A 26067-nucleotide genomic window follows, 5' to 3' on the forward strand; every position below is an offset into this window, starting at 1 on the left:
CCGGGACACAGATACTGCAGCCGGGTGTTCACATGAAACCCCCCCCCCCCCCAAAAAAAAAGAGGAAAAAGGGGGTTTCAGGTTACATGATGACATGTGAACCTTTACTTTTTTTTTGCAAAGGTTTCCAGATGAGTTTTCTATTTGTTATATTCAGCAACAAAATGCAACAAGTGACTGTCAAGTTATCTAACTATCAAATTTCTGTGTTCAGTAAAGATGAAAACTTCGTTGGAAGTTGCGATCTGATCTCAGTGTGTCATTTAAAGGCTTCCTCCAGTGATGTGCAATTAACAGTTGGTGGTCAAAACTGAAGCAGCAGACGCTGAGATTTTCAGACTTTTAGCTCCAGACTCGGTTTGTAACGCAGGCTGTTGTCATCAGGATTATTTTTCAGACTTTAGAGAGTCTTTTTAAGGGTCTTTATACAACAGTTTTCACAGGCTGAGTAGTATTAGTGCTCCTCAAGAGGAATACACTTCATTTGTAAAATGGTGGAGTGCACCTTTAAGTTTATATCTGCTGAATGTAAAGAGCTCCCTGTATTATCCTTATGTCTAATGTTTATTTGTGTAATGTTATAATTTCATTCCCTGTCGTGTTTTTCTTTTTATACATGCATTTATGTTACTATATATTGAGTTTATGATTTATTTCAATAAAGGTACTAAAATGAAACCTGAATGGGAGAATAAAATGGAGGTTTCACATGACAGAATGCAAGCAAAATGACTTGTTAACACTTATTAACCTTATCAACCTTTACGTTTTCAGATTCTGTATTTTACATGTGTTATATTTGAACTAAGTAGTGTCAAAATAGCTCAAGTTAGTCTGAAGTTATAATCTGTTTTCAGTGTATATTTTGACTTTAGGTAGTTCCAAGCCATTTGATTATGTTCTTGATTAACTGATTAATGATTCATCACAATATCCCGGAGCCCAAGTTGACATCTTACTTGTTTGTTTGACTGTCTGAAAAACAGTCAAACAACGTTTAAGATACGCAGTTTCCTAGAGGACGTTGGAGAAGCTGTAAACAGTGAATGTAAAATAGTTGCCTATTCATTTTCTGTCAATGCATTAATCGACTAATCAATAGGATAAGGCCATTTTAAAGAATCAACCTGAAAACAAGACTTAAGACTGGCTCTTCTTCCAGCAAAGAGATGAACACACAATGTGCTTCTTCCAGCTCCAAGAGAAATGTAAATCTAGGACTGTAAATCTGCAATTTTTTACATCGTGTTACATAACTTTTGAGTCCTAGAGCTCAGATTTCACAGTTCTCTATAGCTGCCACCAGAGGCTGTGAAGCTGCCCACTGAAGGTCTGTAGTAAATCTTCTGGGAGAATATTGTTATAATTATCACTTTTACAACACTGATAAGCCAGGAGACTATTCAGTACAGTAAAGGGCAATCAAGTGTGTCTGCGTCTGAGTTTAAATAGAGAGTTTCCTGTTAATGTTTCTCTCTCTGGGAACTGGGGGAGGGGGTCACACACACACATACAAGCTGTGAGAGGGAGGGGAAGTAAAGGGGTGGGGGTTGGACGGAAGAACATACTGTAGACACGAGATAAAGAGCGATACAGCAGTCCAACATGTCTGGTTAAACTTCAGCCCTCCTGTCTCATGTTTTGTGGCCTGCAGAGTCAGCAGCCGACCAAAGAGACTCCCAAAGCACATGGACAACACACACACACACACACACACACACATTCACTTTGAATGAATGCATACATGCTGCACAACTGCACCCCATGCTTATGAAAGGGAACATTCAGAAATGCAGCAACTGGCAAAAAGTAAAATACGCCATCAAAAGCTGTGACATCTTTAATCATTTAACTGTGTGGCTGCCGTGCTGTTTTTATTTGATTGTTGGGTACACAGGTGTGTCTTGTGGCTTTTAGAAATCGTATTTGTCTATATAATTGCTGATCACACGTGTGTAGATATTTGGAGTTAAGTCTCATCCTATTAAGACGTTTCACTCTGGTTTTATGGGCCAACAGCCACAATTAAACAGTCTAAAACAATCTACAAATGTCACACACAGAGACATGTAAAGACAGTTTTTCAGTGTGGCACATTATCTTAAAAAAGTGTGAACATTTTTCCATCAGCACATTAGCTTTATCAGCAATTCTTAGTCTGTGATGCGCAAAGCAAGCTGTTCATTCCTAACAAGCTTGACCATTTAGGTCTTAATGAGGAATATTAATGACATTTTAGAAAGATGAAACGGCAGGAAAACTTTACATTATATTACATTCATTTTGCAGCCGCTTTTATCTGAAGCAACTTACAATAGATTTTTGACACATGATGAATAAATAAAAGATCAAGAGTCAAAATGGAAATAAAAGTGCGTACAAAAAAAACATATACAGTAGTATAAAAGAAGTTTCCATTGTGTGATAAACTGTATACTGCAGTGAAGGACTTCATTGAATTAATATGGTCAGTGTGTAACTGGAGGGGAGTGATGAAATCCTGTAACACATGAATGCTGTCCAAACAGATCATTTACCTGACGTGGTCACAAAAAGTTACTAAAGGTCTCATCTCTCTACCTCCGTCCATCTCTCTCCGCCCCACTGTTGTTCAGATCCGCGACCTTTTGTCCGTAGTATTTCTCAACCTGATTAACACACCACACTGACTTTTAATCTCCCACTCAATCAAATCAAAGAATCAATAACTAATGGTGCGCACACTGTAAACAAGTGCACCCTTTGCCTTTTGGATCCAACTTCAAATAATGGCTCTTGCTTGACGAATGATGCATTATTGTGCTTCACTGTATGATACTACACTCTACAGATGTTCAGCCAGATATTAAGAAGATTTATTTAAAAGGAAACTATCTTTCTACCCAAACACTGCTTTTGATTTATGACTTAATATTATGTTATCACCAGCCAAGTGATTAAATCTATGTGGGGTCTATTTGTCTCCTGGTGTGATTAGACATGATGGGTTTACCTGTCTTAATATAACACAGTTGGCATAATGATAGCATGTACAGCGCAGATGACCAGGATTGTGTTTACAATAGGAGGCTCTGACGTCCTTTCTGTCCACTCAGGATCCTGTATTTGTTTTGGGCTTTAACCACACAGCTCCTGATGAAAGAGCCTATGTGACAGCAGATGTACGACAGCAGATCCCTGTAATGCTGATAGCAGACACACTTTGGCCTCAGGTTTACAGTGATCAATAGAGAGCTGAAGTGGTGCTCTCCTGCTGCTGGGATTGTTTGTGTCTTTTTTTACTGAAATCCATATTTTACTTTGAATACGTTTTACCCTTTTATGGTTTAATCATTTTCGTATATTTTGCGGGAGAATCTTTGGGTCATTGAGGCGAACTGGTTTATACACCCTTTGATATGCGAGCATATGATTTCGATAACAAAAGACATATACCTTTACAGGTTTACTTTGGTGCTGTTAATTATTATTTTACTGTAGTTTGCCATAGAGGGCTTTAATTTACGCCACTCAGAACAGCAGCACCATCTAGTGGACACAGTTGGAAATTGCATGATTGTCTTCATTTACAAAATGTTACAAAATGTTGATAAAAACCATTGCAATAGATGTGATTACTTGTGGTATTTATATATTCATTGGTGGTGGAAAAGAGGTTTTTGTGTATACTACTCAAGCAAAGACATATCAAAACACATCAGGCTTGATTTTTGATGATACAAGATTTTTTTTCACATAAGGTATTGCAGTCGCTGCTGATTATTTCCTTTATTTTGATTCAAAGTGAATGTATTTATTCAGATTTAAAAGCACCCTTATCCTGGGACATGCCGCAACTGATGCAGTGTCCCATCAACATAATTAAAGAACAGAATAGTGACAAGTGTTTTAAGATTGAGATTTTTAAGTCTTATTTAGAACTAATATAACACAGCCCCCCTCCCAATTCTCTTCTATACATATATACACATAAGACTGTAGCTAAAATAAACTAATTTAATTTTTTTAATATGGGTTATGAGGCCCAACAATTTCTTTAGATGTTATAATTGAGTGAGTAAGAATAATGAGTATTAATACTAAATAAAATATATTATTTAGAATTATTATATATATGATATAGAATTGTTATGTATTATGTATAATTGTTAATAAAAATGTTTAATTTCAGTTTTTCATTCCCAAGGACTGCTTTGAGTCTTCTTTTGGACACCAGGAGTAAATCTTACCTTTTTTTTTTTTTTACCTCTGTATACCAAAGGTTTGTGCTTTGAAGCTATCTAGAATATTTCTCATCAGTGGCTCTTGTTAGGGGAAATGAAATGCCACAGCGTCCTCAAAACTACAAGTCCCACAATGCACCAGGAGCATTCGATTTTAAATTGGGAAAGTACGGAAATGTCTGCGCTTTACTTTCATTTTCGCTTCTTTATGCTGAGTAACTGTGAGTATTTTTCCGTGTCGTGCACGGCATTGAATCGCACAGTTAAAGAGCTTATTATTAGTCTTTCTCGCCGCTTCGTTGAAGTTTAAACGCTTTCATAAACTTAATCCAATAACTTTTCATCTACGGAGACGACATGGCTGCTCTGGGTGTCCGCGTCGAGTCGAAGAAACAGGTGAGCACGAGCGTCTGCTAGCATGATTTGAAAGTGTTGTACGCCGACAGTTTAAACCCACTTTCCCTTCAAACACTCGACTGGTGTGTCAGCGACGCTAACAGGTGAGCAGGGGTTCGGATAAGTGTTTGTTTTGATAACTGGACAGACAGCAGGGGTCATACGAGGCGAGCGGGTAGTTATCAGCTAATTAGCTGCGAAACGGCCCGTGAAGTTGTGCGATATCGTTAATATAGCGACGGGAAAATGATTATAACTATATCATATGATGTCTTCATTGCAGGTGGACGACTTCTGCCAAAAGCTCACCAATGAGGTAATTAATGGAATAGTTACTAATATTTCCCAATCGTCCCATTAATTTAAGTTTGTCACATTTATATGAACAGTGTTACAGTATTGTTATTATTATTTTTAAAACAGGCAGAAGAGCTGGTTTCAAAATTCTTCCCTCAGAAGATTGAAGAGCTGCAGATGCTGTTGAAGGTATCGATCTGTGACTGTATCAGCCATACTGGGGTCCTGCAGGGGTCTTTCGGGGTCACCTGAGGTTTCTCCAGCAAAATAAGCAGACTTCCTGTTCCTTTCCGTAACAACAAAACATTTCTTCAGACAAAATTTCATCAAACCACGGTCATTTAAGATGCAATTTAAGATGTAAAAAATGTATCTCAATTCCTGAAAAGTTGTCAGAGGTAACATTTATGATTTGTATTTTCTGTCAGACGTCTTACAGCTGCGATGACCTGGTGTCCTTGAAGGCTCCACTGGACATCCCAATACCAGACCCGGCTAAAGAAGAGGCCAAACGCAAGAAGAAAGAGGAGGTCCCACACTTTGTTTTGATATAACTCCAAATACATTTAAGGTCTTTCATTGTCTGAGTACAGGAATTGACTCCAGTTTTAATTGAGCTAATTGCCAAATTAAGAAAACACCTCAGAGGGTTTAAGAGGTTAAATGGAAAGTAATATGTATATGTTGTTTTCTCAATAAGGAGTTGAGTATTTTATTTTCCTAACCATTGAATTTCTGCAGGAACACTGCATAGAGCCTCTCAACTGGGATCCTCAGCCAAGGGTTTATATTTAGCGTTTCATAAAATATCACAGACACAACACTGAAACTGAGTCCTTTGTTACCATGGCAACTGTTTTACAAATTGGCAGCAAGTGGGCCTTTTTATTTTGGGTGATCTTTAGAAAATCTAAATTGACACCTTAAGCTTAAAATCATATATGTGTGTGTGTGTGTATTTATTTTCTTTTTGCCTTTTATTGTATCCCTTATTTATACAGATGCCCCCTCTATTTTAGCTGTTGCTGTCATATTGCATACATTGATTTAGAGGAGGGAAGACTAACGCTACCAGTGTCATTAGTTTCATGTGAGGAGAAATGGGTTGAAAGAATATTTGCGATTAAACAGCAACTCTTGGGAACAAACTTGAGGCAGTTGGAGTGCATTCAGGAGCTGCGTGCACAGAGCAGGGGCTGCTGGAACGAACTACATTTCTTTTACAAAGGAAAAAAAAAATCCAACATTTGACATCTTCATTTAGCCAGCCACTGAAAAAAAAGCATGTGGGTGAGCTGTCTAAGAGATTAATAGGCAGTGAAAAACTCTTTGACCTGCTGCCTTCTGTTCTTATGCTGCAGAAGGAAGCGAAGGAGGGGAAGAAAGACAAGGACAGCGATAAAGAGGAGGAAGATTCAGGTAAATGGTGATGACAAGTGATAAGCAAAACATTCATTACACCTTATTAAACAAGGATATCCCTGTTTAAGGTGTCCTGTGTGATTACAGTCTGTAAAAGAATGTGTTTGTTATGTTTGTAATGATTAGATTGAAGAAAATATGAATAGGTACTGGTGTGCTCAAATGGTTTATATGGCAGGGTGGTGATTTGCAAAGGTTCATTTCACAAAAACTATGATAATGGTTTGTCAAAATTTGGCAGCTATATTTATTCTTAAAAGATGTAATATTTATTAAAAACGGATCCCTGTGAGACATTATTGCTCTTCTACCTATTCCCTAACCAGTATTATTGAAACTGAGGAGTCCAACTGTAACTAATGAGAAAACAAAGCCAGTTAAGGCATGGTTTATCTGCTGATCCACCAGGATTGATTAGTAGTAACTGGGGAGCAAGTGAACCATTTTATGTGCATGTTTGAAAGCAGTCTGGGTGAAGCCCGACTGAACTAGAATTTTCTGATATTGTGACAAAGTGAAGCAATGTATGGTGATGTTTTGTCCTTCAGGGCCTCCCTGTGGTCCCATCTGCACCAATGAGCGAGTGGAGAGTCTCCTGCAGGAAGTCAAGCCTCAGATTCAGATGCTGAAGGAGAAGCTCAACACGGTCAGTCAGTGTGTCTCTCAGTTAGTCTCTTAGCTTCATTTTATACCATGAAAATCAGTCTAAATGTGGTTGTTACTCTTACTTATCTAGTGCACAACATATGTAAGGTATATGCGTTTTACAAGAGACAAGAGCTCAAGACAAGAGCTCACATGCCATGTTTCAACAGTGGTTACATAATTTTGACAAATGCTCTCCTTTTTGAGTGTGTTTAGACTTGTTCTTAATAGGGCCGTGTTGGAATTTTAATAACAGGAATTACTAGATATGAATAAATTCAGCTTTTCCCCCGCAGGTGTCAATGTGGGTGCAACTCCAAATCCCTAAAATTGAAGATGGCAACAACTTTGGAGTGGCTGTGCAGGTCAGTAACTTGGTGATCATTTGGTGAAGCGGCAGAATGAGTCTCTTGTTCTGTGTCTTGTCCGTGTTTGGACATTTGCCTCTCGCAGTGTTCATCTCTCGTGTGAAATGCATCCAGTTGAGTTTAACATCTCTGTTCTTGTGCAACAGGAGAAAGTGTTCGAGCTGCTGACCAACACGCGCACCAAGATTGAGGGATTTCAAACCCAGATTTCAAAGTAAGAGCCCACACCAATGCAGCTTGTTTGAGGTAGATTTTTTTGGTTTTTGAATGATGAACATAGGATGCAGTCAGCTCGTGTCCCTGCCCCCCCTTCATCCACCCACACAGGTGTTGTTGGTTATTTTGGCTGGATAAATATATATAGCTCTTTTCAGTTTGCACTTGGGCACAGTCATGCTTGCAATTTTTGGAGATCATCAAACACCATATACAACTCAGCATCATAAATGTGTTAGTTGTTCAGCCCAAACAGGAAGTTAGAAGTAGCCATAATAACTGAACACACCTTTTATTAAGGGCTGCAGGGCCTTTCAGACTTCAGTTTATAAAATTCAAGTCAATTATTTACAGTTCCCTTTAGGAAAATCTGTGTAATGTTTCAGTGCACTCAGTGTGAAATGCAAGAACCCCTTAATTTCAAAGCGAAACTATGTAACGTTAGAGAAAAGAACTAATACAATCTTCCCCTCTCAAATATACATTCATAAGCAATAAAACGCACCGTCGCTCAGTTCAGTACACTCAGGGGTTTTGCTGTTACAACCTTACTTGGTCTGGTATGACCAATAGCTTATGGTGGCTAATGTTAGCAAATGCTAGCACATCTAAAGTAAATATTGCTGTGTAACAGACATTACCCAGTTAGTTTACTGACTTCATTACGCTACACATAAGTATTTGAGCTCGCTTTAATCAAAATTGGACTGTGGGGTTCTTAGATAGCACAATTATAACATAAAGTTTGACATGTAGTGATTTTTAAGATGGTTAGGGAGTAATATATCCTGCTGATGACTGTTATGAAGGAATATCAAGTAACTTCTCTTTCTTCTGCTTGTTAGGTATTACAGTGAGAGAGGTGATGCTGTGGCCAAAGCCTCCAAACAATCTCATGTGGTCAGTATCTCACGCTGTGTATCTTGATCTGAGTGGTACATGGTAAAACATGAATTTGTGTTTCTGTGTTTTAATGATCATACAAAGTGATGGAATCAATTAAAATAAAGGATATGGATGTTCACTGTGTGAACTGTTTGTGTGTAAAATGAAAGCTATTATGACGATGTGATGCTCTACGCACAGAGGGTACATACAAACTCTTGTGTGCTTTCTGCTGCAGGGAGACTACAGACAGCTGGTTCACGAGCTGGACCAGTATCAGTACTGTGAGCTCCGCCTTGTGGTCCTGGAGATCCGCAACACATATGTAAGACACCTACCCCCTGTTGTTTACTGTTAGGTTGCTTTGTAAAAAGGTTATATTTCATAAATGTATGGATGTGCAGAAAAATCTGAAAATTGTATAAAACTGTCAACACACAACTGATAATGACCATTTGACTGCATTAAAGGCTGCGTACATGTCTTGGGAAGATTGTAAATCACACATATCAAACTTAATATACCATTTGTTGTAATCATGCACTGTATTTTGAATAAAACTACCCACACATCTATAAAATATTCCAGCCGTGTCCCAGCAGCAGGGACGGTGGCTAAATGGAATCCATTCCTTCTTAATAGGAGGGTAATTAAACTAATTGCTGTGCTTGTGTTAAATTGATTGGTGCTCCGTCTCCCATCTATTAATCACTGTTTGTCTCCTTCCTCTGGCTATTGTCCTCCTGTGTTTGATGCTGTTAATGAACAAGGCGGTTCAGGTGATGATGAAAGGAGCCGTTTGACACGATCGCGGCTCTGGATCTGGGCGTCTCCGTCTCTTTTATTACTGCCTCTAACCTTTCTGTCTCTCTCACATGCTGTCTGTCTTTCTTATAGCTCTCTGGCACTACATTTCCCACTGATGTCTCTCTGTATTTCTCTCTGCAGGCTGTGCTGTTTGACATCATTAACAAGAACTACGACAAGATCAAGAAGCCCAGAGGAGACAAAGCTCTCATCTACTGAGACTGACTCCAGCACTCTAACAAGATACAACTAGTGTAGTATGACACTCGTGATGTAACAATACACCTGCTCTGACAAAAATGTCTTCTTTTTCTTGTTCTGCATTCATTTTGGTTCAGATTACAAAATAAAGCAACATGGTTCCAATAAATCTGTCTGCGCTTCTTTTTTTTCAAAATGTGAATTTAAAATCTGGTTTTAGACCTACAATGAAAGTAACCTGCATGTTCAGATGATGCCAGAGTTATGTAGTGTTGTCAAGGGTGTTTACAGGTAATATAATATACCTACATTCTCTTTACAACCCAAACGAGAAGCCGCTTTGACTTAAAAACTTGAAAACTTGAGCCTGAGCTTTCAAGATCACAATCACTTCCCCAGAAACATCATCTGCTGAGGGTATCATGCTACTGAGGCTGTTTGTCGACATCTGTGTTGGTAAAAAGTCCCTCTCCTGGCAGCCCAGGACAGCCCCAGCTCAGTTTGAGTCTGTACCATCCCTGATAGAGTCCTCTCCATCCCAGGTATCCCAGAGCTCCTCCCAGCTGCTGGGAGGGGAACTGGGGGAAGTGCGCAAGCAAACACAGCAGCAGGAACATCCAAACAGCAAGTAGAACTACACACAGGAGGAAGATAAACCTCAAAGGGGCACCAGGTGACCTCTGCGGAGGCTTCGCTTGAGCCAGGTGAGGGCCGAAGACGGACATTTCCTCGACGAGCAGCAGGCAACACAAGCAGAGGATGAGGACGTCCTGGGATACTTCATAACCTCTCCACACCATGTTGGCCTTGAGGCAGGAGGCCTTGGTCTGGTCTTCATGCAGGAGCAGCAGAGGCTGGACTGAGGAGGCAGAACCTGGGATATCCTGGGCAGGGGTCATGGGTTCATAACAGGTTCCTGCTGCATTCTCCAGCAGAGCCAGGAAACACCGACAGCCCCACCAGAGTAAACCCACGATCCCTACCCGGGAGAGGTGGCGGAGGAGGACAGGGGGGGAGTGACGGGTGGAGACGGAGAGGAGAAGGATGAAGGAACCTGTGAAGATGCAGGTCCAACCCCAAGTGGACTTAAGGAACTTCCTGTGAGTGTTGAAGCAGAAATAAGTCAAAAGACTGTTAGTATGAGTATAACTGCTGCTGTAAGACTCACCTACCGACACAAGTATGAATCTGAGGTGGGCCTCCTCTAAAGTCCTGGGCTCAGTCTTTGTAGTGTTTTTGAATCCACTCAAATTTGTTGCACTGCCAAAGGATGAATGATTGCTTAGCTGATGGCTTCATATAATGAGTTACATAATACCAAAATGCATTAAATAACCTCACAAAAAATGAGCCCTGAGCAAAGCATCATGGGCCTTTAGTTCATGTAAAAACTTGAACTAATCCTAACTCCTATCCATTAAAATGTGCAGTTGGATAGATACCAATATACAGTACATACTATAAACATACAATATGAGTATACAACTTTTGATGGATTTATAGATTGCCAGAAAAGCATTAATGCTTTGATAAGGTGTTACAATGCATACATTTAAAAACTTTTGGGGGGAAATATGGCAGCAGAGCAACCAGCAAAAGAATGAATGACTGAATGATAAATAATAATATTTATTATGATTTAGACCTTTTAACTTTAACAGAACCAGTGGCCACAAGTGACATTGTCAGTATAATGGTAAATCATAGTGTAAGAGGAGTGAGTCAGAGTTAGCTAACATTAGCTAGCATTAGCCATCACAAGTTACTGGTCATACCATACCAAGTAAGGCTGTAGCAGCAAAACCCCTGAGTGCACTGAGTGGAGAAAGGGTGGCCAGGCGAGTTTAATGACCTTTGGACCCATAAACACCCATTCAGGACAGACTTTAAAGGAGCGTGCAGGTCCACCTGAAATATGAGATTCCCATTTAAAAGCAGAAACACAACATATACTTTGATTTTCGGGGGCTCTCACCTGTACAGATAGTGGTTGCTGTTTGCGAAGATGCTGTACTTTGACACCCAGAAACTCAGCACAGGACCAAACAGAACCAAACCAGAGAGCATCAGGTGGAAATGTCCTCTGACCAGGTTGCTTCCCAAAATTCTGGCCAGCAAGTTTGTCACAAACACCAGAGCAGCATTCAGGAGCCTGAGGATGAATTTTCCCGGCAGTGTCAGCTCTGCAGCCATCTTGTGTAACTTCTCCAAGTTGATCTCTGGTGTGAAGCCATTTGAAGAGTTTTCAGTCTTAAGATCCATGTTTGTCTGCTTGGTTTGTCTTGTGTTAGATTTAATTTTGACAATGTTTTCCTCTTCTTTTCTCTTTGTGTCCAGTTAGAGCCCTGTGGCGGAGTCCGCCTCACTTTCCTCTCTTTTGTCTTTGATAGGCTCACCAGTTCGACTCTGGGAGCCTTTCTACTTTATCACTGCCAGGCCTGCAGGAGAGCACATGGTTTATAAAAATACAACCCCTCTGTCCCTTTCACCCTCAAAAGCCCTCCCCCTCCACAACACAGACTCAGAGTGAGGACACGGTAATGGCTGCTGCTGTAACTGACCTCATTACTCTCGACACAATGATCCAACGCGTTGTGAATTTAATCCCATTCGATGGCAGCTGATGGCACAAAAACCGAATCTGTGGCTTGAAAACAAACCCCAAATTGTGCATGATGGCTTAAAACAACTGCTTAGCAATCAGACTTACTGGTGTGATGCAACATTGTTCAATTACATTTGCTTTTAGCATCAAAAAATGTCTCATCTATACCCGCATTAAGAATCACTCTGACATGAAATGGATCGTTTGGCCTCCTCTTTAGTCTCTCCATTCTTAGAATCAGCTGTTGGAGCCAAAACTAATTTAAGTTATAAACTGTTGCCAGCCTGCATTTGGCGCCACGAACAGCTGCATTTCTCTCAGCACTCTTTTTCATTTCCAGGCCCACTCCTCAGGCCAGAGCCTCTTATAAACCTCTTCAACTCCCAGAGCCAAACTGAGTAAATCTAGTCTTTCCATGGGATTTAGGCTCAATAAAATAGACTAGAGCTGTTTTCACAAGCCAGGACATCCAGTCCCACAACTAATACAGACCCTTCTTTAAGTGACACAGTTCTTACAGTGAAAGGCTTCTCGGTTATTCATAAGTATCTTTTTTATTAAAAACTACTAAACATGGTGACAGGGACAAGCATTTTTTTATGACTTTATTTTCTGGAGCCAGCAAAGTTTTCCTGAATTGTGACCTCCTCTTCCTAATAAAGTATCTTAAGACTTCATTAAAACTGTAGCTAAAATGATAAATGATTGCCACCACTGTGTTGGTGTGTTGTTATAAGAATCTAATTTGTATTGAGTAGGAACACTAAGTGTAAATGAAACCAGACATGCCAAAGAATCTAATTTTAGACCACTTACTGCATTGCTGTTATTACAATGACCTTCAAGCAACTTAGCTATGGTTCCTGTTGCAGCTAATTGTCAGTTGTCTTTTATGTGCTGCTGGCAAATTCATAAAAGACAGTTGACAGTTGTATTTAGCCAAATTAAATGGACAAATGACATTTTCAGGACAAAGAAACTAAATGAAAAAGGAAACATATTTACAGAGCAAGTTTAAAAACAGCAGCAAGTAGTCAGTAAAAACCTTTGGCGATAGATTTAAAGAAAGGTTTTATTGTTACTGTAAAACAACGGTCTGAGAGTGAAATATGGGTTTTGATATAAACAGCTGAAAATTGCATATACAGATCAGTGTGTAAGTTTTGATCCACGCACACACATCCAGTCCCTTCACCAAGTCTCAACGTATTATCACACACATTCAAATCTTTTAAACAGATCACAGGTTTGTATTGGCCAACAAAATAACCTCTTTTTTATCGACTCAAGGCTTGTGTTTCCAGAGTTGAGCGCTGATCCACGATCAATAATAAGACCTCAGACTATCACTGTGTCTACATACAAGGGTTGCCTTTAAACTTGAGGCAGTGTAAAGAGGATTCAGCATAAAATCATTGCGAGTTTGACAACACTAAAAGGGACGTTCAGGCGTTCTGGTCAACTTGGTATGCTGGAAATATCCGACTTGGCATGTTGACCACCAGGCAGTTGCCCCTGAACAGCTGATCAAATGGTGGACCAATGGTAAACTGGGCACCTGGGAAATAATGTACTGGATTATTATAATATACTGGGTCTTTCCATGTGGACTTTGAACGTGACGGCCCCTCAAATAGGACACAGCTCATGTTATTCATAACAGCGAGTCCAAATCAGCACACTGACAACTATCTAAATACACTCCCTGAACGCACATACCATTAAAATACTATACATTTATACAGAATCATCATCCTCAGTTTCTCCCTGCAATATCCAACGTTGATTTTCATATGACTAACTTGCCGTTAAATTTCAATAACTCACTAAGTAAGTGCAGTGCTTTGTGTTTGGAGCTCCAGCACATTTGCGCCAAGTGTTTCAGGCCAAAATCAAAATCTCTGGCCTGCTGACTTTGCGCAAAGACAGTGAGGCGAAAATAAAAGAAAAACAGAAGTGGGCCGTCCCACTGTGCCCTAATCTGCACTTGACAATGTAAGGCTTGAATGCCTTCCAAATGAACACTTCACAACCACGCTATAATTGTAATCATTAATATCCAGCATTGAATTTAAAAGATATTTAAGTCTCCCAAAGTCCTTTTGAGCTTGTTGCCTTCCTCTGTTAGGGCCAGCCTCGCCCTCCCTTCTGTGGCGATGTCACTTCCTCTGACATCTTGTCCTTTGTCTCTCTTCTTCTTCTCTTGCCGCCTCAGAGGTCTTTCTCCCATTGTCAGTCTCTCTCCCGGTCCCTCTCCTCCTCAAGAGGATGGGTCTGTCTGTGCTCCCACATTCGCACCGCTCCATCCCACTGTGGAGAAACAAAGGAGGGTGAGGGGAGGGATCTGAGCTAAAATGCCCTGTTGCTTTTAACGTCACAGTAGCTCTGATTTCTGGGACTTTTCTTAACTTAATTAGACTGTCCCATTGAATTAAAAAAGTTATTTCTAATGGATTTATTAAAGCTGAAATCTGTAACTTATCTTAGTTTTTTTTAATTTACTTTTATCCATTGAAATCATCAACAAAATGAAAGTACTGGATGAGCTTTTCGAATTGTGCAATGGTTGACTCAAATAAACAGAAGGCTTCTATACAATCTTCTGCATGTTAAAAAAGAAGACTGTTTAAAAGCAAGCAAAGAGCTGGTCACTCAGGAAGTCATTGTTTTCACATAAGCATTTTGCGAGCAGATCTTCTCAACAACAACTTATTTCTTGACACTGTACAGGACGACAACATTAGGAAACTTTCAGCTTTGAGACTCTAAAAAGTCTGCTAAAAGTACAATTTAATGCAATATACATAAGAAATAAGATATAAAATACAGTCATATTTCTGTAAATGGTCTATTAGATTCTCTGTTATTACCAGAACACACATCAAATCCTCTGGCTTCTCTTAATTCCACGGTATTCCATTACTGGAGGAAACACTGTCTGGTTTAATTCTCCTCAATAAAAACCTTTTACAGTTTTCGAAAAGGGCTTTCATTAGATTTAATGTAATATTTATGATGGCGAGCTTTTACACATCCAGTCCAACAGTTTGCATTAACAGCACTCACAGAGCTGCTGACGATGTTGTCCTCGTACGGGTGCCAGCTGACGTCCCTCACACACGCGTCATGGCCCGACAGTCTGGAGACCACGGCGCCCGTCAGGACGTCATAGACTGAACAGAAACACAAAGAACTCAATAGATTTACTTGTAGACATGTACTGCACATCATGTCCCTTTGATTTGCTATGCAAAAATTACTATACATTGAGTTAGACTGGTGCAAAACACCACGATTACACTTTGATAACACACATACAGGCACACAATGAGACTCACTGATGATTTTGCCAGTGGAGCAGCCGGAGTAGATGAACCGCTGCCCGGTGCTGAACTCTGGAGAGAAACGGCAGCGGATGAGGGTGTGCAGAACGCCGTGACCGCGGTAGGTCATCACCGAGGTATCGCCCGTCAACTTGTGTCTCTTCAGGGCTGAAACAGGTAAATGCAATAGTTTTTTCAGAAATCACCTTTAAGATCTATAATTAAAAGTCTGAATTTCCTCACATCAGTTTGGTACAATTCACTCAGACATAAAGAATGAATTTACATCCATAACATAAAAATATGTATTTATTGTATTTCTAGATTTTTCCCTCCCCCTCACTCCATGCTCCATCTCATTATCCCAGCTCCTATCCTTCACCTCTCCTCTACTCTTTCCCTCCTCTTTGAATGGTAATCACTCATCTCTCTATGCGTGGTTTTAATACTGCCCTTACTCCCCTTACCCTCACCACACATACACACCCACGTTTCACCTTTCTGTCATTGGCCCTCTGTGCTTTCCTTTGTAACGTCACTTCATCTTCTCCTCCTCTTGTCCTCTAACTTCCCTTCTCCTCTCCTCCCTCCTGCCTCATTCACTAGCAGTAGCTTCCTCTCCCCTCCTCCTCCTCACCTCTCTGGGGAACCTGCTGCCAGCGGTAATCCCAGTTTTGTTGGGTGACGGCCAGGCGGGAGGCAGCCAACCCTTCTTTGGGCGAGAACTTCCTGACGTCCCAGAGCTTGATGGACTGGTCCTTTGAGTTGCTGATCAGATAGCGGGCGTCACCCTGGCACAGTCACAACGCAGGTGAGGAGGACCATATTTTAAAACAAAACAAACCTCAGGGTTAGACCAATATACTGGGCTAATAATGGCATTTTAATGAATTAACTTCCAACCAATCATCAGTCAACTCCAACTACCCACGAGGATTTGGGGAGCTTGTCATTGACAGATTGATAAAATACCAGCAGCGTTCCTCTCTTCGCCCCCCCACCTTGCTGTGGATGAAGGTGATGCCGTCTCGGTGGCCGGCCAGCTGTCCGACAGGCTGCGGTCTGTCCTCCCGCAGCGTCCGTCTGTCCCACACCTTGCACAGCGCGTCGTCGCTGCCAGAGAAGAGCAGCTGGGATGAGCTGTCGGCGAACGCCACCGCATTCACGTCGTCCTCGTGTGCATCAATCTGACGAGCAGAAACGCAAAAGAAAGAGAGTCAGTGTTTGTGTGTGGAGCGTGAGTGTAAGATTGTGTGATTTTCTTTGTGGGAAAGTGTGTAATATACGTGCTTGTGTGAAAGTGTCTTTGTCTGTGTGTACAATAAAGTTGTGACAGAAAAAAAAGTGCAGGGCTACAAACAAGCTTTGGAAGTGTGGCTACATAGGCTGCATGTGTTAACTGAGCTACTGTATACATCGATCACAGTTTTTGTGGTGTTTTGTGACACATACTCGGCTGTTACAGCCATAAAAACAACAGCTATGAAATACCACTTTGGTCTAGACTGAAATATATCACAGCAAATACTAAATAAATTTCCATGAAATTTGGTACAGACTCTCATGTCCCTTCAGGATGAATTGTAATCACTTTGGTGTTCTCTTAACTTTGAATTTATGTATTGTCCAATACTTGGATTTATGACCAAATATCTACAAAAGTAATGATATTCCCATCAGCCTTAGTGACTATACTTGCTAAAACTCAACATGTCAGGATTGTTGTAGTATTATTGTTTTTTTGTTATTAAAAAAAAGCAAAATAATTCCCTAAAACAGCTGGGCACTGTAGTTTTTTAGCAAACATTAGAAAAAGTAAATAGAGCATTTGCTGGGGGCTATTTTCACCCACCAATTTGGTGCTCTGGTGAGTATTTACAGCAGCAGAACGGTGTATGTGGGGTCAACTCAAAATAAACTACAGTGCTGACATCTATTGTAATAAAGGAACATGTCACCCAGTCTACCGGCGTGTCTGTGGCCAAAGCCTGATATATCTTAGAAGATATATCAGGCTTTGGCCACAGGCAATACATGTTAGTGGGATCAGTTAATTGTTGTTTTGGCATGGGATTATTTGTTAACAGAAAATTACTTATATATTATAAATATATACTATATCTTTTTTTTTAAAGAAAAAAGACTTTTCCTTTAAGTGAAAAAAGGAACAAGTAGAGAGATAAAGACAGACAGACACACCGACGCAGAGGTAATGGGAGGGACAGAATGAGAAAGAGCACAAGACAGTGGTGAAACAGATGGTAGAGGTCAGCCACTGACTCCTACGCAGAGGGGGGTTGCGGGTGGAGGGTTTAACCCCACTGTCCCACTGCAGGGTGGAGCTGGACTCTCTGCTGCTACAATACAGACGGCAGGGCGGCGTAAAACTTTAGGTGAGCCGGCACACTTTCGGGTCTGCTAATGTCTGGCTCACCTTGATCGCAGGATGAAGCGCAAACAGACAAACAAACAAAGAGGTGGACGTGACTCAGAAACAGGTACACACAGGCAAAACACAAACAGCCAATTCACTCAGACACACTAACCTTCAGCGTTCTTTTATTCTGCTCTAGATCGAAAACGTAAAGGCAGCCGTCATTTGCTCTGCAAGGAGAGAGGAGAGAGAGAATGAACACCTTCTCATTCAAGGTTTAAATGTGACTGATCGTGCTTTATGTTCGATATAGTTCTCTTGTCTTCAATAAGAAAAAGTCAATTCAAATTCCACGGCTGTCAGAAAAAGAGGCGCTGCTTTAATTTACAGTTTTGAAAGAGACTTCAGTCTTTATTTCAACACTGTCAGTCACTGCCTTGAAACATAAAAGCAAATTGTTACTCACCCTCCAAGGATCTCGTTGCCATCTGTGGACGCAGCCAGTGAGAACACACAGAACCTCCTCTCATCTGGACTACAAAGCACAACAGCACACACACACACACACAAACAGGTTGACACTACAGCAGTAGCACCATTACTGAATCACAACTACGCCGTCTTCTGTATAGCTCGATGAAGGCACGCATCACCTCTTAAACAATGCTATTGTTAGTCGTGCTATGAGTTTAATGGTAGCGCTTTGTTGAAATAATGATCTCTCCAATTAAAGTAGCACACAGAGCGAGAGGATGGATGTTGAGGTGACAAGCTCTGACAGCATCATTCATCCAGGTGGTAATGAAGGGAGGTGGAGGGCCGGCTGGTAGGGAATAATAGATTACCTGCTCCGTAATGTCATAATGTTACTATGAGGGAAACACTAACTTGAGGTCCAGGGCGGTGTGGTTTTCGCTGTCTCCATCTATACTGCATAAATGAACTGTGGGGGAGACACACAGAGATGGAGAACATAAGAATGAAACGACATATTGTATGACAAGTTATTGTGTAAACTGGTGGCAGAACACAATCATGTATTCGTTCAATAAGCTGGTCTGCTAGGCTACAATAAAAATAGAACTCTTGCTAGCTTTGGCTAACAACAAAGACTATGTCAGATGTCACTTCCTTGTTCACTAATTCACTAGATTCCAGATATTTATGAATCATCATCATCATTGGGGACATCACAGGTGTCGCATGACAGTAACCTTTGAATCTATAAAATGTGATGCATTGCATTGTGGGTTTGTTAGCATAAAGTAGTGTGCAAACCATGAACACTACTTTTTTTTATTGTTCCATCGTGGGGATTTTTCAGGGCACTATATAGTGCATACATTTCACACTTTGGACTCACAAAAATGGTGCAAAGTAAATAAAAAACACTACATAGTAAATAGGGAGTGATTTTGGACTAAGCCATCAACCCAAAAATGTAGGAGTCAGATTTCTTTTGCTGCCACTGCAGTGTCAGTAAAATTAACATATAGATAACATGGATGGTTCTTGAGGGATCACTGGCTGGCCAACCCATGACTCTATATCATATTGTATCTTACAGGCCCCCTAGCCTTACTGTAGTCAGACCAGCTGGAGTAGAGCACGTGATTTGTGTCAGGGGTGAAGCAGACATCCAGCACACTCCAGCCCACATCACGAGCCTTTACTGTTCGCCGTAGGTGAAAGCGCCCCCTGGTGGTGTCGTACAAGCGGATGTTCTGGTCTGCAGCGAGCAACGGGAAAAAAATTGTTTGCTTAGAAAACAGAAAGTTAATTTAAAAAGAAGTCACAAAATAAATCAGTGGAAAAGTAAATGAAAATGACATGGTGCTACTAGATTTTGTGTTTTCTAATTGTTTTTTTGTTTATTTATGCAAATTTGATGTCTGATAGTTGGGGTTAACATCAACAGATGTTAAAAAAGGAATCCAAAAGTGAACAGTAAGTGACCACATTCTGTATACGACCCTACACAAATGGCCATGATGACTTGGTGGTCTAAGCAGTTTTAAACACTAAGAAAGATTGTTGGATCTGATTCAGTTCCTCTGGGTTCTCATGTTGGGTCTTGGGTTATTTACCTTGGCAGGCAGAGAGGAACATGTTGCCATCCTCGCTGTACACTCCACAGAAGGCTTTCTGCTGGTATGTATCCTTGTGGGACACATAGTTTGGCAGAAAACTGCGAAGGAACAAGGGTCAATATCATTTGACAGACAACAGCATGAGTCCTCTTGTAAACATCGTGTCTAGTGTATTGTAGATTTTCACAAAAACTATACAGCAATCAGTCACATGAAATACAACAGACATTGATTCTTATTCTTTCTCTGTGTCACATTTTGGTTATTTGTTGAGAAATATTGGAAATGTGTAGAAACACTTACTGTGTGCGGATACGAGTGCATTCTCCATGGGAAAAACTGGAGCCTCTACATCTGCCATGTTCTCTCTGAAGAGCAAAGGGTTCATCAGAAAAGAAAACACCAAACTGGTCAACATTTATTAGGAAATAAAAACTGGCTGACACAGACAAGTGACTAAAATCATCTTAAATATTTGGACAAACTGGGTGGTAAATATTCTTCGTTAAAGTAGAGCTCTTAATTATTTCACAATTCTCTTGTAAAACTGAGGATGAAACCGATGAAAACTAATCATCATCTTGCTACATTGTTATAGAAATTGCAAATGCAATGTGCCAATTGCATTCTAATCTGATCTTCGATACCACTTTTATTGATTTTTAGTTTGCATCTGTGCTGTCTGACCTCTGTTAGCATGTGGGTGAAACTTTGTCTGCCTTTCGGAGCAGAGGAGGCATTGGCCAGCAGGATCTGAGTTCGGATCTCACTCTGGTCCACCTCATGTGTGTCGGGTTGGGTGTCCACTAGAAAGATAAAGCCAAAAAAAAAAGTCTTCACAATCTGAAGAACAAACTGTTGGACTTTTCTACAACTGATACACGGTAATATTATTTCAATGACCATTGAACAAACTACACAAAAACATGTTTTTCTTATGTTTTCTGTTATCAAATGATGCTGAGGAGGAGAGTGGGAAAGTAGAAATTGACAAAGAGCAGAAGAAACACAGGACTCACTACTCACTAGCTCAGTAAAACTAAGAGAAGCTAAATGGGTTTTTAGGAGTTTTAAAGATAATTTGATTTGTTGAAAATGCTTACTTAATGGCTAACAAAATGTCCAAATATAGAAATGTCTTCATTTATACTAATTTCCCCTCACACAAATAACATTTATTTTGGATAATAGCATTACTCTAACACGATTTATATCTTTAATTGAAATGTTAAATATTACTGGCATGCATTCATCCTGTTTCTGCTACTGGGCATTGGGTGGATTCCAACTACTCAGAATACAAACAGAGACACGCTGTCCCAAAACACAGAAAGTAAATGTTTTTGTTCTAAGAGACTTTCATAAACTTTCAAATGTGTATGGCTGTTGAAACTGTATATGTCAGCAGAGGAGTGGTGGTAAGGAGCTCTATAATATCAAGCAAGATACAATGTATTTTTCTACCTTCGTGCCTGGACAGTGAACAGTGTCAGTAAGAGGTTACCTGGTGGATTGTAGCGGTCACCCAGCCGACCCTCCCAGGCTCCGTCGCTGTCCTCATCGGAGTCAGAGTATGACTGGACCAGCTGCAGCCCTGTGGCTCCACTGCCATGGACCAGTCTGACCTGGCCCCTGCACACACAAACACCATGTCAGTTCAACAACCAGTCAATCCAATGATCAAATGAATCCAACCCTCTACAGCAAAGAAAAAAAGGAATCTCAAGGAATAACGCGCAACAGTGGAAGGGAAATCTTAATTTACCAATACTTGAAATATGTCAGAAAACAAAATAGTCCAGCTGCAGCCCTAAAGCCTGATGGTGAGACACCAGTCTGCGCATAAGCTACTGAGCTGCAGGTAAAGCTACAGTCTGTTTTTCCAATGAGCAGCTCCACTGTAACAGATGGGGGATCAGTAGCTCACTCCAGGGTAGTTCAATGCTAACTGAAGTGAGTAACGAGAGTGCTACTTATTCATTTCAACCCTTCCAGATCCTGGTACTGTCTAGTTCTGACTCCTCTGCTGTGTTATTACTAGAGGCCCCCGCCACTGTCATGGATCAGTTCCAAGTGGTTGTTAAGAGAGGAATATTCAAAAATTTCCCAGCCACTTTAACAGCATTAACATCAACCTGGAATAGGGATGGGATTTTCCCAACCTCCACTTAGCAGCACTGGAATGTAATGTGATGTTTCAATTATATGAATCCTTGGCAGAGAGGTAAAAACATTGTTCCCTCTATCATTTGAAGAGGGTCTAATAAACTGACCAGATACAAGTTCTATCATTTGAAGAGGGTCTAATAAACTGACCAGATACAAGTCACCTTCATAGCAGCTAAAATAGATGTGACAAGTGTTCCTTACTTTCTATGAAAATGGTGTCATATTTGAAATATCATCCCTAAAAGTCTCAATCGGATATAATCAATTCAGGATGGTCTGTACATTTCAAGAGATTTAAAGTGACGAATTGATGCTATGTACATGTTTTGAGCCAAGTGACCAGGAAAAAGAAATCCAGCACATTTATGTAAGGTAATATTCATTTCAGTGATTACCCGCTTTTCCCAAAATGACATTGTTCGTATCTCAGGGGCATTGATCCCATTGTCCACATGGATAAAAAAAACAAATACACCACAAAACAACGAACTGGGCCCAGAAGTGCAAAGTACACACGTTTTGTTTAGTATTTGAATCAACCAATTCACCTCCTTAGTAGGTAAGCCAGAACTTCAGCTAAGTCGACGTCCTCCTCTGATGCTGGCTGTCTGTCTCCTTGCTGCCTGTCAGCCGTCCTGCGGCCTCGGCTGCTGCTGCTGCTGCTGCTCTGGTTTGGTTCTGCTACTTCAGACTGCTCAGCTGGGTTGCCACTGGAAGAGCCCCTTCCACCAGACATCCCAGAACTGGACTGTGAGCCCATAGACTGAAGAGGGCCTGGCGGGGAGAATAACTGGAAATTAAATGACAGTTTTAGATTTACTTGGAGGAAGCCAGGTGAACACAAATGCTGTGAGTGACACAGAAGAAATGGGAAAACAGAAGTTAGGTAACAATGACAAAACACAGACCTGCATTAGCTAAACTGACAATCAATTCAAGTTATTTGCTCAAGCCATTGTACAAACATCAACAAACGACATATTCTGCGAAGAAATCGACCAGAATAGTTGTACTGTACGAAAGCTCGTCATGAGTAAGATGCAGAGAATGGTTTTGTTGCGCTACCTAGCTAAAAATGCTAACGACTTAACGTTAACGTTACCGTTTGACTGTCAAACGGTCTTCTTGACAGCTCGTCAGTCCAGCTCGTTGTCGTTTCGGTGCAAACTTAATGATTTGCCCGATGTGTAACTTCAGCTCGGTCTCACGTATAACGTTTATAACACAAAAGAGAGGTGAAGGTTTGACAGCACAGTGTTTGTTCAGTCGGCTAGCAGGGCCACTTCGTGAATCGCCATGTTGTTTACAAAAGTGTGAAAAAACCCTGCGCGTGCCCCTGCCCTTTCGCCATCACGTGATCGCACCGCTGTCTCTGCTGCCAGCTCTACTGACTGACTTTGACTGGAGGACAGGAAAGAATATAAATACATACAGTAACCACTGTTGGATATATACAACATGTACATGGTCCCTGACAACATACTAAACTTAAACCAACGTTTAAAAGTGTAAAGAGTAAAATAAACAAGGCAGAAACCAGTAAAACATACATAAAAGATAAAATCTAGGATGTACAGTTATAACATATTAAAATGTCAAGCAAAATGTACAGGGTTTTTGCTTAATTTTTCAACAAATAACATCTGTCCTGTTCCTTGCTTTACTTGAGAGTGTTAAGAGATCATTTTGCTTGGTGTTCATCATGGATGGCTTACAAAATGAACCTACAGGGCACAAGCCCAGGGGCCCAGTGTGATAGGACTTAATATTTCTTGTTGGAGAGTCAAAGGATTCAATCAAAAGTCTTGATACCTTCATGAATTGTGTGTGTCTGGGGCTGCGCTTCGTAGAACAGAGGGCGTTCTGAGGCATGTGTGCCCAGGGATCCTTAATCTCATAATCCATACATGTTTGACAAATACCTATTTAGCTCCTACAAAACGATCTCATCAGCCACAGTCTCTCTGACATGCCAGGCTGGATTACCAGGGCCCAGGAGGCCCGACCCCCAGATTCACTGTGTCATTTTGTTTGTAGTGATTTAAATAATTCTCCATTGGAATGTGCTCCACTACAGCATGATATAATCTGAAATATGAATGGCTTCATGACAGGTCCTGCATTATTACCTCATCCTGGTTCTGATTTAAAGAGAGGTCCTGAGTCAAAATCTGGTGTTTAGCAATTTATTTTTGTGGTGATAGTGTCTGTACATGGTGCAATACATATTATTAAATAAATGTATACAATGAATATACAGCAAACCCATGGAAAATAGTTTACTAGGTTTCTAGGTAACATATAATTTTTATGTGTAGTCTGCAGTGTGCTCTTTGGGTATTTGGAAATGAGGGTTTTATACAGAATACACAGAGAGTAGGAAGAGCAGGGGGTCTGTGCCCAAAAGCCCCAGCCCCCAGTGGGTTAATCCAGCCCAGCTGACATGGATCTTCCTGAAAAAGCTCCCATGATTGTATGATTAAGTACAGTTTGGTTTACTTAAACTATGTCTATTCAAAACTATGCCTTCTGCATAAACAAGTAGTAAATAGAAGCGATAATTATCAGAATAGATTTGATAATGCCAAAACCCAGTAAATAAATAATTGTAAAAACAGTAGTCTTTGTATCAGAACATAGTTGCCTAAATGTTATGCCCCTTTAACCTTGATCATTTGTTCTCTGTAATATTTTCTGACAGCTGATACAGCCCCTTCTGTGTACACTGAAACACCTGCATTTGATACAAAGCCACCATGTACAGGTCACACTCTAAATTCTACATTACATTGGTGTTTATTACCATAACGGTTATTGAATAATGTTGATGGACAGTGGCTCCTTTGGGTGAAAGCTGTTGGGAGTGGAGCATGGTTGAGTGGCCAGACTTTGGAAATTGCTGTATATATGTCAGACTGTGCTGCTTTTGGATGCAAAACAGAGCCGGGAGCCTCCATCCACTATTTGCTAAGGAATCCTGTGCTGAAGCAGAAATGGATGGACTTTATTTATAGACAACGCTTGAGCGGACCTCCACATACAGTGGGAATCCGTATTTGCGGCGCACATTTCACTAACGACTCTTTCGTGAATTTCTTTCAAAGATCCAAGGGTTTTGCCAAAAAGTTGATACTGAAGCCTGACGCGGTGCCATCCATTTATCCTGGGAGCCCAACATGGCTTAAGCATGTAAGAAACGCTTTTCCCCGAGCGACTCACTGCCTGAGGTGGGGTGGCTTTTCAAAGTGTTGCTAACAACAGCTTGCTAGCTGATGAAGTCAACCACAGTGTATTTAAGGCTCGGTGAACTCCAGCGATATAAAGCAACCAAACGTTCGTCTCATGTGAATAAATACTTTTGTTACAATAACTTGCTTCTGTTTAGTTATTGTTTTGAAGTGAGCTGTAGCTGTACGGGGCTGTCGCCGTGTGCCTTGGAAACGTGCACCCTGGAGTAACTCTGACGTAAGCCCGTCGATGACCTGATACGTATTGATTAACACGCTCCTTAAGCAAGGCATATTTTTCGAATAATCCTGAACTTTTTATTTTCTGTTGATCTTTTTATTTATTCTTTCTCTTTTTGATTTAGCTATTTGATATGTTTACTGTATGATTTTTTTTTCTTATTTGTCTTGCTCTAAATGTTATGTGTTGCCAAATAAAGTTGCTTTAAAACCAAAAAGAAAAGCAACAAGGCATATTGAACCCTGGACCCATAGACAAACTTTGTCTCACCTATTCTTATCAGTGTACCACTTAAGGTTTGGCTGTGTACACACTAAATACACCTATATAGGATAAACTCTGCTTACTTTTTGAATACCATGAAACTTCTACATTATTTATACGTAAACAGTATGTGTACATGTAGAAATACTTTTCTATATGACAGCTGCACTGTGTAGCTTTTCAAAATCAGTATACCATAAACATAATAGAAGTAAATTGGATTAAATCGGTAAACATAGGCTTGGTTTAAATGGTTAACATAAGGTGGTCTCAAAAGGTTATAAATTGTTCAAATATCCTCTTGGTAGCACCTA

The 26067-nt window shown here is 40.5% G+C and overlaps 3 protein-coding genes across 3 annotated transcripts; 1 reads left to right on the forward strand and 2 right to left on the reverse strand.

Annotated features, from left to right (window-relative positions):
* The first annotated feature begins 4417 nt into the window (after positions 1 to 4417).
* Positions 4418 to 9629, forward strand: psme1 (proteasome activator subunit 1). Its single transcript, XM_070927849.1, has 11 exons — positions 4418 to 4619; positions 4903 to 4935; positions 5043 to 5105; positions 5345 to 5446; positions 6278 to 6335; positions 6887 to 6984; positions 7280 to 7348; positions 7498 to 7565; positions 8413 to 8467; positions 8691 to 8777; positions 9401 to 9629. The coding sequence occupies exons 1-11, from the start codon at positions 4581 to 4583 to the stop codon at positions 9476 to 9478; spliced, it is 750 nt and encodes a 249-aa protein (XP_070783950.1). The 5' UTR covers positions 4418 to 4580; the 3' UTR covers positions 9479 to 9629.
* Positions 9630 to 9885: 256 nt separating this feature from the next.
* On the reverse strand, positions 9886 to 11722 carry fitm1 (fat storage inducing transmembrane protein 1). Its single transcript, XM_070928475.1, has 2 exons — positions 11436 to 11722; positions 9886 to 10558 (listed from the first exon to the last, which is right to left on the reverse strand). The coding sequence occupies exons 1-2, from the start codon at positions 11720 to 11722 to the stop codon at positions 9886 to 9888; spliced, it is 960 nt and encodes a 319-aa protein (XP_070784576.1).
* An 899-nt stretch (positions 11723 to 12621) lies between these two features.
* On the reverse strand, positions 12622 to 23312 carry dcaf11 (ddb1 and cul4 associated factor 11). Its single transcript, XM_070927986.1, has 15 exons — positions 23124 to 23312; positions 22570 to 22811; positions 21357 to 21484; positions 20540 to 20658; positions 20156 to 20220; positions 19850 to 19950; positions 19345 to 19491; positions 18651 to 18705; positions 18229 to 18297; positions 17935 to 17992; positions 16390 to 16575; positions 16026 to 16179; positions 15404 to 15556; positions 15132 to 15238; positions 12622 to 14375 (listed from the first exon to the last, which is right to left on the reverse strand). The coding sequence occupies exons 2-15, from the start codon at positions 22779 to 22781 to the stop codon at positions 14298 to 14300; spliced, it is 1632 nt and encodes a 543-aa protein (XP_070784087.1). The 5' UTR covers positions 22782 to 22811; positions 23124 to 23312; the 3' UTR covers positions 12622 to 14297.
* Between the last annotated feature and the right edge of the window lie 2755 nt (positions 23313 to 26067).

This window comes from Enoplosus armatus, chromosome 21, assembly GCF_043641665.1.
Source record: "Enoplosus armatus isolate fEnoArm2 chromosome 21, fEnoArm2.hap1, whole genome shotgun sequence".
Lineage (NCBI taxonomy): Eukaryota > Metazoa > Chordata > Actinopteri > Centrarchiformes > Enoplosidae > Enoplosus > Enoplosus armatus.

Excerpts from the sequence above, each read along its gene's own strand:
- psme1 (XM_070927849.1), top strand. The coding sequence starts at position 4,581 with ATGGCTGCTCTGGGTGTCCGCGTCGAGTCGAAGAAACAG. Across the intron at positions 4,936-5,042 it reads GCCAAAAGCTCACCAATGAG|GCAGAAGAGCTGGTTTCAAA; the intron begins GTAATTAATGGA and ends TTTTTAAAACAG. Across the intron at positions 8,468-8,690 it reads CCTCCAAACAATCTCATGTG|GGAGACTACAGACAGCTGGT; the intron begins GTCAGTATCTCA and ends TTTCTGCTGCAG.
- fitm1 (XM_070928475.1), bottom strand. The coding sequence starts at position 11,722 with ATGGATCTTAAGACTGAAAACTCTTCAAATGGCTTCACACCAGAGATC. Across the intron at positions 10,559-11,435 it reads AGCAACCACTATCTGTACAG|GAAGTTCCTTAAGTCCACTT; the intron begins GTGAGAGCCCCC and ends CAACACTCACAG.
- dcaf11 (XM_070927986.1), bottom strand. The coding sequence starts at position 22,781 with ATGGGCTCACAGTCCAGTTCTGGGATGTCTGGTGGAAGGGGCTCTTCC. Across the intron at positions 15,239-15,403 it reads CTCCACTGGCAAAATCATCA|TCTATGACGTCCTGACGGGC; the intron begins GTGAGTCTCATT and ends GTTTCTGTTCAG. Across the intron at positions 14,376-15,131 it reads ACAACATCGTCAGCAGCTCT|TGGGATGGAGCGGTGCGAAT; the intron begins GTGAGTGCTGTT and ends GTTTCTCCACAG.